The 19,871-nt window shown below is 49.4% G+C and overlaps 1 protein-coding gene across 1 annotated transcript in view; it reads right to left on the bottom strand.

The window, feature by feature from the left end:
• Positions 1-19,871, bottom strand: part of RNF43 (ring finger protein 43) — a 66,665-nt gene that overhangs the window by 12,520 nt on the left and 34,274 nt on the right. The window contains exons 2-7 of the mRNA XM_068655834.1: positions 8,953-9,075; positions 3,474-3,548; positions 2,029-2,160; positions 1,419-1,520; positions 659-814; positions 16-118 (exon numbers count right to left, since the gene is read on the bottom strand). Coding sequence (XP_068511935.1) covers positions 16-118; positions 659-814; positions 1,419-1,520; positions 2,029-2,160; positions 3,474-3,548; positions 8,953-9,075 — 691 coding nt within the window. The remainder of the gene's footprint in view (positions 1-15; positions 119-658; positions 815-1,418; positions 1,521-2,028; positions 2,161-3,473; positions 3,549-8,952; positions 9,076-19,871) is intronic.

The following is a 19,871-nucleotide window of genomic DNA, read 5'->3' as shown; positions in this document are numbered from 1 at the left end:
GTGTCTGAGCCCTACCAAGAATATTGAACATGCAAAGCGGACACGTGTGGTGTTGCTGCAGCCAGGGGTCAACACACTCCCGGTGAAACTCATGGGAGCACGAGATGATCCGCAGTTCCTAAAGAGAAACAGGGAGAGAAGGCTGAATGAGAACCATGTCCCAGGAGCTGAGCATAGGGAGGGGGGCTCTTGATGCTCCAGAAAGTGAGACTTGAAGGATGGAGACATCTAACAATGAGCCACCTGCTGCCCAGCTTTGCACAGAGGAGGTTGCATGCAGCTTTGGGGGGTGATGCCTGGGACTGGTGCTAGTCCTCAGGAAAAAGGGGTATTATGGGCTGACTGTTTTGGAGAAGCAAACCCCACTTTTGCCCCATTGTTTCAACATGGACACATCAGGGGCATTATATCCTTCAGTGACAGCTGAAGACCCATCTGTAGGGAACTGGAATCTGCAAGCAGGGCCAGTGCTTTTTGGCCAAGGGGCAGGCAGATATCCATCAGTGATGGCCCCTTCCCAACTTTCAGGAGCTGCTGAAGGAAAACGCCCAAGGTCCTCCAACCTCTGCCAAGCTGCTCAGCTCCTTCTGCAGCTCTGCCTGCCCACAGCCAAGCAGCTCAGAGCTGATGCTCACTAGCAGCCATGCCTGCAACCTACCTGGCCCTCGCTGAACTCCTCCAGGCAAATAGCACAGACTGGGGCTGAGCTGCAGCTGCTGGTGGAGTCCCACCGTGACGCCTGCCGGCACCTGGCCTGGTAGTTGCGTGTGGCCAGCTGCCCAATGGCCTGCATGGTCTGCTGCTGCAAGGAGTCCTGACAGAAAGAAAGGAGGCTTTCAGGAAAGGGTCAACCTTGTGTTGTCATGTTCTTTGAGGCTCTTCCACTTTTCAAAATGGGATTATTGGGGATTTGAGAACAATACTCATTTCCAGAGGTGACTCTTTGCCTAACCTGGCATAGCCAGAGGGGGCTTTGACACCAGCAAGAAACGTCTGGCACTGGCCATTCAAAACCACTCAGCAGTTCCGGATTTTATGTCTTTCTATTGGAAAAAACAGGGTATTTTCAAATCTGGAGATACATCTAACTCTGTAAAGACTTTTATTTAATTAGTTTCTATTAAAATGCTAAATCTTCTACAGGTAACACTGTTAAAATCAAGAGCTTGCAGGCCAACTTTGCAGCTTTAGGTGCTGACACAAGCTCTGAAAGGTGTAGGGAGTGTGGCAGGCTGCTATGCTCATGGGGTGGTGGGAGGAGAGCGAGGCCACTGCACAAGGGATGCTCCACATATCCTTGGCATGCACCTGCCTTGTCTCCAGGTCACAGAGGCACTTTTCTTCCCCCAAACTGGGTTTGTGGCTACCACTGTTGTGTTTCTGCTTCCTCAGACACATCTGCTCCATGAGATGCTTACCTGAGTCCTGTTCAGCTGACACTTTGTGCGGACAACAAAAATCAAAATGATGACAACAACAGTGCTGACCACCGTGAGAAGAATCCATACATCGTAGTCTGGCTGATGGATAAAACAGAAAATAGATTACTCTTGTGTGGCAAAGGTGGGAATTAGAGGATAAGCAGGGGAATTCAGATCTCTTCCTGACCATCGGCCTTTGAATGCATCAACTCTGATTCCGTGCTCTTTACAGCTGAAAGAAAAAGGGTTCAGACTTTTCTGCACACTTTGGCAGGAACGGATTTTTTGTTTTGCAGCACCTCAGCTCACTATAGGCTGCAGTCTAAGGTAGCACCAAATAAGAAAATCAAGGCTCAGTCTCATATAAAATGGTAGGAAATCCTCTCACCTCACTCATGATCTTTAAGCAAAAGGAACTAAATAAGCTGAAAGAGCTTTTGAGCATTTATTTGCAGCAAAGCATCTGAATGATGCAGATAAGCAGAATGGCTCTGCAGAGCTCCTGCAAAGATCTGTGATCTCTGTCCATCGGGAGGAAAACCCAGCAGCTTTAGAAAAGTCTTTGGGAGAGAGGATACAGAAGACAGTGGAACGGTGTGTGTCTCACCCAAGCTGGTGGCTCCTTGACCTCTATCTTCACATGGGCCTCTCTGTTCTTGTTCACGACACCCATGAGCAGCTCGGCATCATGGCCCCTGATCAGAACCACAGGCTGACTCAGCCCTCTGGGCTTTCTCAGCTGTAAAGAAACAAACATTGTGAGAGATGGTCCAGAACAGCCTGAAACAAGGACTATCCCAGCTCCCCGGGCACATCTGGTTCCTCCCAATACGTCTTGTAAACACTTCAGAGAGTAAGACTGCTCCCCCAGATTGCACTATCCCTCTGTGAGGGAATCAGATGGAATCTTTCACTAACTCTTCAGAACAGCTTTCGTTATTTCCTTCAATAGTGTCTCCTCCTCATGCACAACTGGACACTTTGTTCAGTGTTGTTCGTGCTCCTCTTTGAAGCCCCACCGCAAAAGTCCTTGGTCTCTCCTCTCCCATGTGGCAGCTGCCAACAGCACCACTGAGTGCTGCCTTTGTTGCAGAAATACTTCACCTCCTTTTCCTGTGAGATACATCAGAGTCTCCCCTCTCCTCCCTCTGTGATCTACAGGACATTGTTTGTTTCTGACCATACCTTTTTCCACCATAGACATATAGTCTAGGCAGCCTCGCACAAGCAGGCTCAGCAAGTCCATGTGTTCTCTCTTCCACATTGACCTGAACTGGGGTGGCCACCTGACCCAATATGCATACTTCCCATGTGCATACTGAGCAACCTCAGCATTGCCTCATGAGCCTTCACCTGCTTCCACATTTCTCTGGCATTAGAAATTAAGTGCATGAAAAAAACACAAAGGATGGATCCAGTGACCAGGAATCAAACCAGAGTTTTGCTGATCTCAGGAACCAGCTCTTCTATCTGTCCTCTTATCTAGGGCTGGATGTTTTTCATTATACATTGATTATTCCAGCGAGGAACCTAGTCCCCTCCAGAGATTAGCAATGGTGGTGGAAGGTATCTCTGGAGGTCTATAGGCCAATGCCTAACTTGTAGCAGGATTATAACAAACAGCATACTAGGGTGGCCAGGACTTTTGCTTGAAAACTTGAGAAATCACTTTTCCTCTAGATAACAACAGGGCTGTCCCTACCAGATGGGCTCTGTTAATCTGTGACTTCCCACATGGAAGCATCCAGCTCCTGGAAGAAACATTCAATTGACCAGACGATGTTCTTTAAGAGCAGCAAGGTGCTGTTCACAAGCTGCTGCCTTGCTTGTTCTGCCTGCTGATCCGGAGGCTCACCAAGGGTTGAGCAAAAGAGAAAAGTACTGTCCATGAGCATGGACAAGCTGTGTAAGAGTTAACACTCAAATCCAACTTGCATTATCTTCCCGGGACATCCCACTGGATGTTGGTGGCTGGTAGGTTCTGACCTGTGCACTTCTAGGGATGTGACAGGGGCACTGCAATTTGTTTGGTAATATCAGTGAGGTCTGTACCTGATCAGCAGCACTTTCATCATCAGTAATGTCAAAAAGGATAGCACGGGCTCCACGTTCCCCTGCCAGCTTTGCCTGTCCAAAAGAACAGAAGCTTGAGTAGACATTTTATATTTTACATCTATATTAACATCTACCATTTGGATATGCATTTGCCTCCCTGGCTCTTCACAAGAGAAAGAAACACCTGCTGCTTAGACTGACAAAATAGCTTACACCCTCATTTCTGATTTGTGTTGAGCTGCAGTGAAACCAGTGTCTGCTCTTGCCACAGCTCTAGCACTCATGGAAGGTTTCCCCACACAGTTTCAGACACAAATTTGTTGGTGTGATTGCAGTCACAGAAACCCATAAACCTAGACACCAAATCCCCTGCATGTCTGTGCCATGGGCCCCTTTGCTTCAGAGCTGGGTTGTTGGGGAGATCTGCAGCTCCATTAGCACCGCACACTGCTAGGCAAGCCTCCTGTCCCAGGAGAGCAGGGACTGCCACAGGTGCCCAGCTCCCACTGCAGCTGCACCAGCTGGGGGCTGTCTATAGGACCAACTCTCATATACATTGCTCTCTCTGATCCCTGGTCCCCACATTCATCAGGGAGAGGTGATCCCTGGGCTGCAGGTCTAGGATTAGGAGTAGGATCAACCCTGCTGTGCTCCTCACAGCCCACCTCATCATTGCAGCAGTCTGATGAGGATAGCTTTGAGGCCCACCCAAGTGAGTGTAAATACCATCCTGGTGAGGTCAAAGCACACCAAAGGACCTCATGTGGTCACCCACATTCTCCAACTGAGCCCTTCGAGCCCTTAAGGTAAGCAGAGGCAGCCTCTTGTGAAAGGGAGACAGGAACGTGAACAAAGTGCAGGGCTGGGCTGCTGTTACTCATGCGGAGTGCTTTGATTTGTGCGTCCCGAGCGCCTGTGCAAACAGGGATCTGCTGTAGCTGCTGCAGCAGTTTGCCCGCTGCATTGCCAAACTCCAGCTCTGGGGGCAGAGGTCAGTGCTGCAGCTTCCCAGCTGCAATATCAAACACGGTGCTCTGGGAAGGACAGGGTAAGCAGCAGCCTCCGTGCTCATCAAGGAGGAGCTGGGGGCCAGGGTCAGGTGCTGTTTTGGGGGACAGGGACAGGGACAGTGATGGGAATGGAGGTGCAGATGGTGGGGAAGACTGGGGAGCTCCAGGAGGTAGGGCTGAGGGCTCTGAGTCATTGATGGGATTGGACACTCCTGGGTTTGGTAGAACAGATAGGAAAGATGGAAAAGTGGGATTAGAGGCTCAGGGCAGGGATCAGAGACTGGGGTCCTGCCTGGGATGAAAGGAACCTCAGCGTTTGCCAGCACCAAGGAACAAACAGGACTTTCAAGTAGTAACTTCCACCCATGGGAGCCAGTCAAGCTTTGATCAACAATGAAGAGCTCTACAAAGATTTTATCCTGCCAAAGACACTGATGATGGGAAAACAAACAACTGAGACTGGACAAGCGATTCTTCACAACATCTTACAGACTCCTGTTGCAAAGAACACAACCTGGTATTCACACCTGCTTGCTGCAAGCATTTTCTGAGTGCTTGCTGTCTCTGTGTCAGATCTCTTCAGCCACATGGCATAGCTACCCTTGCTCTTTGAGGACTGAAACACTTTCAGTGCAGATCTGCATTTGCACAGTGATTTAGGAGATTCCAGCAGTCTGTCAACCAGACTAGCAATCAATGTTTCACTTGGGAAAAAATATACCAAAGAATTGCAAATGATGCAGCAGCAGAAAGATAAATGAATCACTTTGATTTGACTCCAGAGGCGTACTCCATGGCCACCTCTCCCCAAGCAGACCAGACACATTCCCTAACAATTTTAGCTTTGGGTGCTGAACTAGCACTAGAATCTCAGAGAAGAGAAGCAGAAAGTGCATCAGGCGGCTGCTGGAGTCATTCTTATGCTGGGCTTGAAAGTGCTGTCTGTGCACTGCTTGGCTTGGTGACAGCTGCAGGAGAGGTTATGATAACACTTTGCACATGGCTATTTTTATCACCATTGATATAGCACTGCAATTCAACATGCAGAGTTTGGCCACAGGAAACATATGCCAAGGAAGCAAGGCTTCTGCCCCAGCATGCACCAGCCACATCCTACAGCTGCCCACCTGCTGTCAAGGAGAAGCATTGTCCAAAGCCTTTAGGACAGAGATCTGTCTGATGCTGGAGGGAAGGAGTTTGGCAGAAGCTTCAAGAGGATGGAGAAGCAGCTGGACCCTGATGCAGAAGGACAGCAGTTGCAGCGGGTAGAGGAGCCAGGGTACAAGGCAAAAGGAGGGCCCAGGGATGTAGCTGTCTGAAGGAGCATTTGTCTGTATTTCATGGCTAAACTAGCCCTACGTGGGGGAGAGAGCTATGAGCATCTCCTGGTGAGATCTTGCAGCAGGAGTGCCTGCAGGCAGGATGATGACTGATATCATATTCAGCTGGATCTCAAAACCCAGGGGTGGATTCAGCTCTGGTAATAAAGCAAAGATGGCTAAAGGCCATCTATCAAGCCTCTATCAAAGTCACTCTATCAAGCCACATGCATGGCAATGAATTGAGGGTTTTATTTGCCTTGCGGGGTTAGAAGTGCTAGAGAAGGTCAGGGCTAGTGAGGATGCAGCAATGGAGCATATCTTGTCCTCCCTGTGCTGATCTTCCTCAGCTGATCCCCAGGCTCAGTAATACACTGGTACTTGCAGTGCTGTGATCAGAGACTGAGGCCAGAGAGGTTAAGGACAAAAGTAGCAAAACAGTTTTAGAAGTCTTCTGCTTTTATGTTCTTATATGGAATATGAATCTTTGAAGTTGCTCTTCCCTTCCTGTTCAATCTCATCCACAGAAGCTGCACTGGCCAAACCTGGCATTGCTGCCCACAGCAATGCCCACACGAGACGTGGTAGCATGGAACTGTTGTAACATAATGTTCACAGCTGGATGGGCACAGGACAGTTGTAGTACCCCGCTGCGCTCCCTAAAACACTTGCAGAGTCCTTGCTCTTACGTGTATCACAGGCTGCACTGGAAGCCCGTGGGTGTGCTCTTTCTCCTACTCTCCTCATGCATCATTAGCACCTTTAGGTGTGACCAGGCCATTTTGCAGATGCAGGATAATTGACAGTAGGTCAATAACTCCTGCACACTAAGTGCTGGCTTGTGCTAACAGCTGGCATCAGCTCCAGAGCAGCAGCAAACCAAACTCAGGCTTCCATCCAGTCCAGAAAGGGGTGGGCACTGCTGTCTGACTGCCCATACGGCTGTGATGAAGCAGCCCTGAGCCGGCAAATATGCACCATGGTTGTCACAGCATCACATCTCCTTGCTTTTGTCACCACAGCCTCTGTTAAAAAATCTGCTGTGCAGGAAGGGCTGCTTGGTACTAATTTTACCTGCCCTCTTCAGCCGAGCTGCAGGGAGGACAGGAAAGGACCCTGTTCCCAGCACAATGTCACCACCAGCAGAAAGCAGATAACAGAGGCTACATCACCTGAATGCAATCCAGACAAAGTAGAGCTAAACAAGACTCTGTGTTTTTACAGTGCTTGTGGAAAATAATATAACATATTCTACAGAGATAATAAAAGGACATAGACTGAACCACTGAAGAAAAAAGATAATGTTAGCTTTATCCACTCAACTTTATCAGAGACACAAAGATTTTAAGGTTTAAAATGACCCTCGTTCTCACCTGACTTCCTTATTACCAGAGAATTGTACCAGTGACCTCAACTTTTGACACAGTAACTGCCATTTCACTAAGGCACCTCTTTTGCAGAAGACCTGATCTGAAGACCTCTGTGATCTCCCATCCCTTTATAAGGTGGATGGTGGCCCTCACTGTTAAAGAGTCACTTTTTGTTTCTAGTTTGCCTGTTTTGCATTTTTCTGAATTGCTCAGTGTTGATCCTTCATGTGCCTCATCTATTGAAGTAATGCAATATAACTTTTAAAGACAGAAGACATTTTCTGTGTCCATGGTTCCCACAGCAGAGGACACCAGAAAACACAAATCCCTCCAACAGGCCAGCAAGCAATGGGAGGGTGCATAATGTGGGGCACAGGGCTGCCAGGCAGCAAAGCGTACAGGATGCTGAGGTAAGGTCTGAGCTGTCCCAGAGCAGTCAGGTTAGGGAAAACTCTATACCTTTTACAAAGCCAGGAAGTACAAAAAGTAAGGAGGAATGGGTATTATAGAATCATAGAATATCCTGAGTTGGAAGGGACCCTTAAGGATCATCAAGTCCAACTCTTGACACCGCACAGGTCTACCCAAAAGTTCAGACCATGTGACTAAGTGCACAGTCCAATCTCTTCTTAAACTCAGTCAGGCTCGGTGCAGTGACCACTTCCCTGGGGAGCCTGTTCCAGTGTGCAACCACCCTCTCTGTGAAGAAGTTCCTCCTGATGCCAAGCCTAAACTTCCCCTGCCTCAGCTTAACCCCGTTCCCGTGGGTCCTGTCGCTGGTGTTAATGGAGAAAAGGTCTCCTGCCTCTCGACACCCCCTTATGAGGAAGTTGTAGACTGCGATGAGGTCTCCCCTCAGCCTCCTCTTCTCCAGGCTGAACAGGCCCAGTGCCCTCAGCCGTTCCTCGTACGTCTTCCCCTCCAGGCCTTTCACCATCTTCGTAGCCCTCCTCTGGACACTCTCCAACAGTTTCATGTCCTTTTTATACTGTGGTGCCCAGAACTGCACACAGTACTCGAGGTGAGGCCGCACCAGCGCAGAGTAGAGCGGGACAATCACCTCCCTCGACCTACTAGCGATGCCGTGCTTGATGCACCCCAGGACACGGTTGGCCCTCCTGGCTGCCAGGGCACACTGCTGGCTCATATTCAACTTGTTGTCTACCACAACCCCCAGATCCCTCTCTTCTAGGCTGCTCTCCAGCGTCTCATCGCCCAGTCTGTACGTGCAGCCAGGGTTTCCCCGTCCCAGGTGCAGGACCCGGCACTTGCTCTTATTGAACTTCATGCGGTTGGTGATCGCCCAGCTCTCCAACCTATCCAGATCCCTCTGCAAGGCCTTTCCACCCTCATCCAAGTCCACAACTCCTCCAAGTTTGGTGTCATCAGCAAACTTGCTCAAAATACCTTCTATTCCTACATCCAGATCGTTTATAAAAATATTGAAAAGTACCAGCCCTAAAATGGAGCCTTGAGGGACCCCACTGGTGACCGCCCGCCAGCCTGACGCAGCCCCATTCACCATAACCCTTTGGGCCCTGCCCGTTAGCCAATTGCTCACATGGGTATTAGGGAAGGGGAATGGGTATTAGGGAAGGTTGGCACAGCATCTCCCCCAGAGGATACTTTCTGCCAAAGTCCGTGCTCTATTCTTGTTCTTTTCTCCGCCCTCCAGCAGTTCTTTCCTGCCCTGCTGCTTCCTCCAGCTCTTACTCTGTTGTGCATCACAGGTTTCATCTCCCAGGTTGGTGCCATTCAGGACTTTTTTTGCACATACCTTGTTAGCCAGCGACAGGCATGGGTTGGGATCCCGATCTGGCTGCTCAAGCTTGACAATGGTGATGAATCCCGACTCCGTGTGCTCATCCTCACTGGTGTTGCACAGGGACAGCGGGTGGGACTGCAGGACAAAAGCAAAAGAAACTCAGATCCTGGGGCTCAGCACTGCAAAGGGTGGCTTGAGCTCACTGCAAACTCTGTGTCTCAAGGATCTGCCAAGAATGTGTAGGAGACACCACTGGGATCCCTGCAGTGGGCATTACACTGCAACATCCTGTGTCTGAGCATCAGTGAGGCTTTGAATGCCACAAGAAGCAAGCCACAGTTTGGTCCACCAGGGAAACATCCCAGAGAGAGGTGAAGTATCTACCATGGGCTGCACACAGGTCTGGCTTTGTCCCAGTGACATAGTCAAAGCCAGACCTGTGTGGATTCTGGGTTGGGGCGTGCAGACAGTGCTGGCTCAGCTGCTGTGGGGCTGCTAGGGCCCCAAGGCACAGGACCCACTTCCCACAGCCAGCTTGCTTGCAAGCAGCAGCGACACAATGCACAGCTCCCCAGCTTACAAGAAAAGCAAACTCCTGGTGCCCTCAGAGAATCAGCAGTTCTTGTTCTTCTGCCGCCAGACTCAACAACTTTATGATGAATTTGTAGAGGAGAAGCCAAAGGAACTGTTGAAAAACTCAGAACAGGTAGCAGCAAAGAAATGCCACGAATGAGAGGGGAGAAGATAAGATCCCAGTAACCACATCCCTGTGAGTCCTGGAAAAGTATTCACCACCTTGTGCCAAACTGATGGCAGTGGGGAGCAGAGCTCACAGCCACCATGGGACATCCCTATGGGATGGGGTTGGGGCACCATGCCTAGGTGCACACCTCTGCGGAGCATCCTGCAGCAGGGGCCATGGCCTGCCCCAGCCTATCACAGGGACATGAGGGCAAGGTGAAGTCCTGCCAGGGGCTGAGTGCCACGCTGGCCCATGCCTGTGAAGTGTGTGATTGCTTCTGATTTTTCAGTCTGGCGGTAGAGGGAAGACAGTCTTGTGCTAAATGACGGGAGGTTAAAGGAAACTGGAGGAAATTTGGTTCTTGGCTCCCTCTGGGAAGTCCTGTCATTTTGCATGAACCTTCCCAGCTTTTCCTAGAAAAGCTGGCTGGCATCCTCCTCTGTGACTAAATTATGCTGTACAAAGCACACAGAGGTTACATTACAGAAAAAGCTATAAATACTAAGGGTGTTGGGCAGCTTTTATTAATGCATCAGTGTGTGGAAATGCAGGAAACGAGCAAGAAAGCTCAGCATTATAAAACAGTAGGATTAGGGCAGGCATTGTACCTGAGTGTCCAGCAGCATGTCCTACTCTGCAAGTAACTCTGCAGCAACATTCCAGTGCTGTGCAGAAAGGCTGCTGACTTGACAGGCTTAAACCAGGGGCGGGAGGGAAGCCATTTCCTGCTCTCTGACAGTTCCAATTTGAGACCTGACTGCAGAGAGTGGGAGAACGGGGCTCATTTCACCTAGCTTCAGACACGCTGATGGTGCCATTTAGCAAACAAGCGGGTCTCCCAGACACCTCATCAGCAGGAACAGGTCCTTCAAGGCAGCGCGACTTGGGAGCTGTGCAGTGCCCATATCTTGCTCCTGACAATAAAGGTGCATAGACAATTAGCCCAGATGCAGCCACCTGCATGGGACACATCAAAAGCTGAAGGAGACCGGCGGCACCTCCGTTCACTTGGAAATGCAAAATGTGCTCACTGAGCCTGCAGGGTGTGGGGAGACAGCGCTCTGAGCTAGAGGGCAGGGAACCTGCTGGGGTGGTGCGTGGCGCTGAGGCTGGTCTGGCACACCGCGCTGTGCCCTGCATCCCCCGGCTCCAGCCAAAGCCCAGCTCGGAGCTGACCCTGCTGGGCCCCGGAGTGCCCCTTGGCACCCGTTGGCACCTGCCTGGCTCCATCAGGGCTGAGGCTGGAGCTGCTGCCACTGGGTGCGGCCCTCGGCCGGATTCTGCCCCTCATGTCTAAGGGGAGCTTCCAGGGGGGACCTGTGGAGATCACCGCAGGGTTGTGTCCCTAAAGAAGAGGGCTTCATCACACGAACTACTACCCTGCTGAAAGCGCAGGTGCCTTGACACTCCAAAACCAGGTACTAGGAAACAAAAATGGGTCTGGCCAAACCAAAAGCAAGTTATGATGGTGAGGACTTAAAAAGAAACAAACAAACAAAACCCCACAAAAACATGGAGTAGGTTTGGAGGCAGGCAGAAAGACAGAAAAGCCCAAACCCAGGACTCTCAGCTAACCTTCAGGAGCTAACCTTACACCCAGGTGTAAGGGATGGCACCATTGGCCTGTGCTGTGACCTGTTACACTTTGAAATCCAGCACGGCACCTGGTTAACAACCTTGTGCCTCATTCATCTTTCTCTTGGGGTCTTTCTTGCTAATCCATATATTAGATGAAAAATGTCAGAACGCTATATAATTCAGACTTAAAATCAGCCTTTAAGATGTTCTAGAGAACATACCTGTGCCAAGCACCACTTACTGTAAAATTCAGAGCTTGGGGTTTCCAGGGAAGCAATGAAATCTGTTATGACTTGGGAGCGCTCAGGAGAGGCTCCCAAATAACCCCGCACTTTGTTCGAGCACTGGCAGGTGTTGCCCACATGCAGATGAACACAGCTTTTAAGTGTTTGCAGTCCCCCTGGCTTTACCAACCAATGTAATTACCTTTATATTCTGTTTGCTTGACTGGGAGTTCTCTGGCTGTTGGTTAATATATCATTTAATAAGCACGGAAAAACACAAAACAAGAAATGCAAAAAGCGTGTCTTGCAATACTTCTAATAATTCAGAGATAACCCTCCAGATGGCTTTATCAAGCCTTTACCAGGTTGCTCCTGGAGCTCCAAGGAGCCTAAGCTGCTGGAGCACCCTGAGACACCAGTTCTGCAGCGGCAAGAGGCTTTAGAGGATCTCATTAGTGGTGGGGTGCGATGCTGGTGAGATTTGTAGCATAGGTGGGGTAGAGGACATCTCCAACTGCAGCTGGCTGGTTTGGGAAGAAGTCCCACCTTCCAGTACTGCTTGGAGTTGTGTTTGACCCTTGGTGGGAATGGCTTGCTGGATGCTGTGATGTTCTGGGGGCAGGAATCTGTGGAGTAAGGGCTATTCCTGTGTGCAGAGCACAGAGCAGTGTCTCTGTGACAAGGATTGCTGGGCCTGATCACAACATTAATGATAAACACAGGGAATAAGTGCAACAAGTGCTAATCTATGTTTCTGCACCCCAAATGATCTTGGGTAGCATATACGAAGTCTTGGAACCAGGTGGTAAATTGGGGGAAGACCTGCTGATGAACGCACCAAAACCTTCCTTCTGATTTTCTGTTAAGACTGGCCACTGTGGTGTTTTCCTCTTTCCCTCTGGGACACCTGATCCCTCTTGCCAAGCAAGAGTCCTTTGTTTTGTGCGTTTCTGCCAGGGACACAACTGTATCCACAAAGGGCACAGCAAGCAGCAGGGGTAAACTGAGACGGCCAGGGGAGCCACAAGCATGCAGGGGTCACTGCCCCCTGCCCCATGGAGCTGGGGCAGACAAGTGGCTCCCTCATTATTCTGTAAGGAGCCCTTAACCAGGCACCTCTGGAGGCTGAGAGTCCGGGTGCTTTCCTCAGCATTCTTTAAAAAGATGAACAGGAGGCAGTCAGGAGGGATTCTTCGTATCTCATCCACCCAAGCAACATGCCCCACTCGTCTTCACTCCAGATCACCGCCCCCGGCCATTGCATTTGGCGTGAGTGATCATGGCTGCGCATTGTGCTCAGAGGACAAGCAAGCTCTAAAAATAATCTAAGGATCAAACACCAAACCAAATATTATTTGATTCCTTGATGCAGACAGGACTCTTGCCCCAGCTGCTGGCCCTTGCCACTCACTGGGCTGCAGTCAGCATCCCTCATTCCCTCTGATGCAGGCCCATGCACAGGTGGCTGCAGAGTGGCTCACTGACTGCAGGACTGACAGATGGGCTTCTCCAGGCAGGGGTCCCACATCCTGGGCGCTCTCCCAGCCTGGGGATGTCTGTGGCACCAACTGCTACAACCAAGAAGTCATTGTTCCTTACAGAAAGCCTCTCAGACCTAGAGAGGCAGGGCAGTCAGGCCTGTCAACCCCCTGGCTCTGTCACTCCATTTCTCCTTGTCACCACATCCCGCTCGCTGCCTGCACAACAGGATGCAGAGATCCTCTGCATGTGTATGAGCTTGCTGCCACTTTTTTCCCATTTCCTTACCCTATGGCATCTCCTTCTTTCCTATCTTTACCACCATACCACTGCCTTTCGAATACCAAACTTTTCTTTCTCACTTACCCTCACAGCCTTCCCCGCTCTCCCACAACCCATTACCTGCACACCAGTCCGTCCATCCCACCACGCCAGCAGCGCTCGTATGATGGGCTTGGCGCTGCTGGTGTGGAAGCTGCTGAGAAAGGACCCTGCCCGTGGAAATGCCCTGCAGAAAGGCAGGCACAGAGGCATGCTAGATGCTCAGAGAGGGCTTCACTTATAAAACAGCAGAAAAAAAGGTGACCCTCAGAAGTAATCTAGCCCACTTTTCTGCCCTAAGGCAGGATCAGCCAGACCTAAAACATTCCTCAGAGACACTCGCTTAACCTGTTTTCAAGACCTCTAAAAATGGAGACTACTCACCCATCCCAGGCAGTCCTGTCCAGGGCTGCATTCTCCTCTGCACAGTAAAGTATTTTCTAATGCTTTATCTGAATCATTCCTGCTGCAGTTCAAGATAATTAATTCACATTGAATCAACTATGCCCATGGAAAATACATTATTTGCTGTCCTTTTCTGAGAACCCTTTAAACACATCTACCCACAGCAGAGAATGTGGGGACGAGGCTGGAGAAGCAGTCCCAAACAGCAAAGCCAGAGGAATTACTATCCTTGGTTTTCTCTTTAAGGGAATATTTCATACATGATCTTCATAAGGAATAAGTCAAAAGGATTGATTTGATTTGAAGTGTCAGTAAAAATCTTATAACCAACCAATAAGAGGCATGGAAGAGAACAGTACAAGACTGTTCATCAAAGGGCTCTAATAGAAAACATGAGCTGAACTGGTGAACTGTTAACAGCAGCATATAACTGATCACTAAATTGATTACAGTACCAGAAAAATGGAAAGCAGCACATACAAAGCTTAACTTGAAGAATTTGAAGGTGATCCAGGGAACAGCAGATCAATAATACTGCCTTCCCTGCCAAACAGAGCCAACAGCACTTTTGGAAAAAGAAAATCAGGCTCCACAGACCTACGGGATTCCTTGAAGCAACCACCAAGTAGGAGACTAAAGGTAGTTCAGCTAATATTGTACACTGGTATCTCCTTTTCTTTTCTTTACAAGGACAAAGCTATGAAAGATGCCAGAATATTACGCAGTACTAACTAAAACAGAGAAAAGCAGATCATTCTTTACAATGGAGCGAACTTAGCAGTACAGCCCCGGCAGTACACTGTATGGTCTGAATGTTTTCACAAAGGGTTTGGAAAACAAGAGGAATGGTAAAAGTGGCTGAATTTCTCAATAACACATACATATTAAAGTTGGTAAATATTAAAACTGGCTATAAAGGGATCTCATGATACTGAGTGATGTAATGACAAAATGTTTAATAAACAAATAAATAACCAAAAAGCTATTTTATGCAAAGATGAACTCTAGGTTAGTTTTTAACACACAGAAAGTTCTCAGAGTAATTGTGAGGAGTTTTATAAAAGCAGCTGTTGAATCATTCAAAGCAGTCAAAAGTTAAATAAATTATTAAGCATTACTCTAAAAGAATTGAAAAAAAAGCACATCTCCTAGATAAAGCTGCAGTATGTCAACAGCTTTGATATTACACGAAGTTCTGCTCACTTCATATTAAACAGAAGGGACTATTTGTGTAGAAGAGATTAAACAAACAAGAATTCTTTAGCTTTGTAGAAATGGGATATGTTAGAGCTACATAAAATCATGAAAAATATGGAGAAAGGAAGTTGAGCATGATTATTTACTATTTCCCAAACAAAAGAACTAGGGCCATCAAATGAAATTATCAGGTAAGAATTTGCAAACAAACAGAAGTGGAGCTGACTCGCGGTACACTCAAAAGGCAGGACTCATTCTCACAAGATGTTGGGAATGCCAAAAGTATGGGTTAAAAATCAATTAGACAAATCCATGGAACAGGAAGCCACGAAGGGCTGTTTAATGCAAAGAGACAGATGCAAGCCCTGGCTCGGGCCACACTGAGCACAGCCTGCCCGAAGCTGGAGTGATGCAGAGGAGCATCACTCGGTAGATGCCCTTTCCCTCCATGTTTTCCCCACACGTTTGAAAGCAACTACCATCAGAAGCAGGACACCGGGCACAGTGAACCTTCAGCGGGACTTGGGTAGGACTTGTTATGCATCATGTTCTCATTCCTCTCTTTTTCAGGTCAGTCTGCCTGAGCTTTTCTTAATTGGTGCTAGGTGTTCAGAAGCGAAGCCTTTGGCCTCAAACCCATCCTTGCAGGCAGGGGCTGCACATCTTCCCACTACTCCTGGCCCGGCCCCTTGAGTGCTGTCAAAATTTGCCCAGCACCATCCCACCTCGGCACTGCCCACCACCCTCCTCCCCACGCGAGAGCCCCGCTTCAGGACAGCACCGTGGGAGGTGTGGGGGAACCTTTGCCACAAATATTTGGGCTAGAAAGCAAATAATGTATTAAAGGTGAGATTTTTGGCCAGTGCCAGAGAGCTTGGAGAGCTTCCTCCACCCCACGGGTTCCTGCTGAACACAGGCAGGGCCTGCTGCTGCCTCACCTATGGGAAGCAGCTTTGTGATTCCTGGCTTTGACCCAGCACCAGCTCTCTGCCGTTGCTCACACTGCCGACTTCATCCCTTTTACTCCTGCACATGACTTTGGGGGCATACTCAGGTGTGCAAGGCCTGGAGAAGCGTGCGCTGACTTTTTCAGGTCGGTAAGCCCTTGCACTGCTGCAGCTCATGCTGAGAGCATTTCGCACGTGCTGCTGGTGCAGCAGGGTACAGCGAATGTAAGTGCTGTGCTGGAAAGGCTCCCTTGCAAGGGAGCTGCACAACAAAACAGAAGGGAGCCTGGCAACGGCAAGGAGATAAGCGAGGAGCCTAAAGCATGGCCAGTGGTGGCCTCTTGAGGGTACGCAGCATCTTAAGTGCTGTTGTGCCATCTCTGCTTATCATTTGGAGATACATCCTCCCCAGTGACCTACTTGCTTCACCCAGCTGTTGTGGGTGTCACAGAGCATGAGCTTGTGAGGGCTGAATACAGATGGTTCTGTATTTGTGGATATCAGGGCCTACATTGGTTAGTCCTTATCCATGCTGAGTGTCTGTCAGTGAGGTTCTAAGCTAAATGAATATTTCTTCAAAGGTTATATTCCTTCATAGGTTTCAAAAGAGCAAGCAGAACTGCTCTACTATCTTCCTTCTTTGCTGCTAAAACTGACCTCCTTGTGAGAATTACTGAGCAAGATCCTTTGCTGAGGTCTACCAGGAGATGGAGACCAGGATCCTGTGGTAGCATTGCCACAGGAAGGAGCAAGGGAGATGTACCAGCTCTGAAGGCTAGGCATGCAACTGCGTGGCACATCTCCAACAAGCGTCAGTGCACAAACACCATCACAAATGCTGACAGCAGGGAAACCTGGGACCTCTGCATGGCAGGGGTGGAACATGGCACATGCACTTCCCTGGTCTTCTCAGTTACATGCTGCGTCACTGAGATACTGAGAGCCCTTAGCAGGCTCAGTCTGCAATGCCTGGCAGTGCTGTGCTCTGGTAGCTCTGGGCAAACCCAGCGCATGCTGCTACCAACTACACTGCCCTGCTGGGATAGCCCCAGTCATCAGAGCCTCCTGCCCAGTCTCCTCCAGCGCTCAGACTGAATGAACACGTTTGTCCCTGTACAAGAGAGGCTCTTCCCAATTTATCTGAACCCTTCTGCTATATCAGATCAGCAGAAAGCCCCTCTTACACAAAGATCACTCCAATTTGTAGTTGTCCCTCTACCTGAAGGCACAGTCACAAGAAAGAGGGAATGCTACAAAAAGGCTGGTATCAGAGATGCTTCCAGGAGGCTGGCACACAGCTACAGTGAAGTTGCTGTGAGATGCTGCTGGAAGGATGTATAAAAATGAGGAAGGATGAAGCAGGGAGATGAAGTGAACCTAAGAAAAAGAAAATGGAGACAGCTAGTTTGAAAACAAAGAGCATGGCAGAGTATTTCAAGGGGCCTGAGGAAAAATTGCAGCTTCCATGACTCCTGGGCATGAAGCCTAGCCATCAGGATATGGGGTTTTTTAATTTCCCCGCATAAAGTTTCAAGACCTGTTATAAAAGCAAACACACCTTACCCACATGTGAGTCACAGACAAACACATACACTGATAACAAACGCATTATTCTTAGAGAGACTCAGGTCCTACCTCAACATGTGAATAGCTCAGACGAGCATCCTAGTCCCCTGAAGGAGTGGCAAGAGGTGGGAGAGGAGACAAAGGACCTACATGCTGCCAATGCGATAGTCCTGCGTGTTCTCTTAGTGTGCTCATGAGCTTTGGCCTGTATAACAATTCATCAGTGCCCGAGAATTTGGTACCATAAATCAGCCCCTAATCAATGACTGCATCTCCTTCCCCTTCTCATTACAAAGCTGGTGAACAACAAAGAGAAGTGCTGAACCTCAACAGGGACATTTACTTGATTATCCCATACTCGGGATTAGATGTTTTAGGTGAGTCACAAAGCCTGGATCTTTTCCGTTTAATTGCACAAGCATGGCCATGATACTGGAGAAAACTCTCACTACACACCTCACTGTCCTGCTGCCAGCTCTGCTGGAGTTTGCTCTCCTACAGACAGAGAGGTCAGACATAGGGGAAGCAAGTGTCACTTGTTCTAGTGTGGCCATCACAATGATAATATGAGCCAGCAGAGGAATTTTTGGAAAAGTTTCATCATGTCATGTTTCAAGATGTCTGGTTAAACTCTCTCTCTCTGCTCCAGACATCCCCTTTGGAATATCAAAGGTAAAGGGAGGTTCTCTGGTCAGCCCTGACTCACGCCGCTAAATGAAAGTAAAGGCAAGCCAGCCCACGTCACGGGAGAACAGCTCATGCTCCTGCTGCCTCCAAGCACGCAGCAGACAGCCTGAGAGTCAAGACCAAGTGAACTGCATCCAACCCATGCTTACCTGCCTGCCCCATATATTTTAGAGGGCTCAGCTTGTTCTCCATTCTGGGGGAAAATGCCACCAGTAATCTCCATGCTCCAAGGCTCTCTTACACAATGGTCTTCTGCACTGTGCTGACCCCTTTCAGAGCCTGGAGGATAAAGCTGTTCTACAATACTTGTCTCCTGAGCAAGAAATCTTGCCCTCATCAACAGGCAAGACCCCAACTGTGCAGACAGCACTGGCATCCTTCCTGTCACTCCAAGTGCAAATCTGTGCTGTCACACACAGCACAAAGCTGTCTGGTCCCTCAGGTCCAGCTTAGGGGTGGCAGAGATCCATGAAGTCTTCCACACTGGATATATCAAGCACCTTTACAGAAGAGAGTTCTGATCCCCAGAGCAACTGCAGTAATGGGCCAGATGCAAACACTCACCCAAACCCAGATCTCTTTACCACCCAGACTGGAATCACAGAATCACAGAATGTTAGGGATTGGAAGGGACCTTGAAAGACCACCTAGTCCAATCCCCCCTACAGAAGCAGCCTAAAGTGGGTTTCAAAGTTAAAGCCTTGAAAGTGGATGCCAGAAAGACCATTCTTGCTCTTCTAGAAAGGGGATAACAGATCTAGAAGAGCAAAAATGACACGGAAATTCTCCGTGGGGCAGATTATGCCATAATTTCTTCTGAAGCATCACACATCTCCAGGAGGGAGCTCTTGGAAGGAGACCATGGGGTTCTCTCCAGGCTGACGTGGACTGGGGAATCCTCCAGTGCTCTTCTTGAGATGGCGCTCAGCAGCAGTGTGGTCTCGACTGTTGCTCAGGGGTGGCAGGGCGCTGATGTGGGCCTGAACCACCAGCGTGGCCACTTCCAGAGAAACCAGCAAATATGCAGGGAAGCCTTACTAGGCCACTATTGAAAGACGAGCCTTTGTCACCAGCCTGTGCTCACCAGGGAAGAGCCACAGGGATGTGGCGGGCAGGGGGGCAGGAGACACCCCTGTTGAGGCTTCCCGAGCTGTGCACCAGAAGGGGAAGGCGGGAACGTTGTCTGATTCCTGAATCCCATCCCCTCCCCCTGGAATATCCCTGGGCTCCACGGCCTCAGCCAGGTGCAGAACAAAAGGAAACTAATGATTTAGTTATTGCTCTAGCGCTGAAGGTTTGAAGGTCAGCCATTCAGCGCGGCGCTCATTGTATGACCAAGCACTGCCTGCCCTGCCTACAGACCTGCAGCTACAGTCAGCGCAGCAGGGGCCGGCACTGTACGGCTGGCTTCTGAGCGGGGAGATGAAAGGCGTCTTCTAATGTAATAACTGACGGCCTCTTCAGTGCCGTTTGAACTGTTTACAGACTGAGTTAACGATTACAGGCAATGTGTATCTTGGCCGCTGCCCAAAATTCTTACCCGCCCGTCAGATATTATCAAAGAGCCCTTCACTGATCGCCTGGAGTCCTTCCAAAGCTCAGCGTTGAAATGCCGGCAGAGAGGAGGGGCCTTCAGCACTCGCTCCTGAAGCCCAGGCTAGCAAGTCACGGGGCTGCTCTGGCAAGGTGTCCTGGGGAGTTCTGCAGGGACACAGCAGCACTGGCTGGTCCCTAACAGCCCTGGCACAATGCTTGTTGTGCAGGGCAGGCTCTGCCCTGGAGGAC

The sequence above is a fragment of the Anas acuta genome, chromosome 19 (assembly GCF_963932015.1).
Source record: "Anas acuta chromosome 19, bAnaAcu1.1, whole genome shotgun sequence".
Classification (NCBI taxonomy): Eukaryota; Metazoa; Chordata; class Aves; order Anseriformes; family Anatidae; genus Anas; species Anas acuta.
This window is presented reverse-complemented; position numbering and strand designations above follow the sequence as displayed.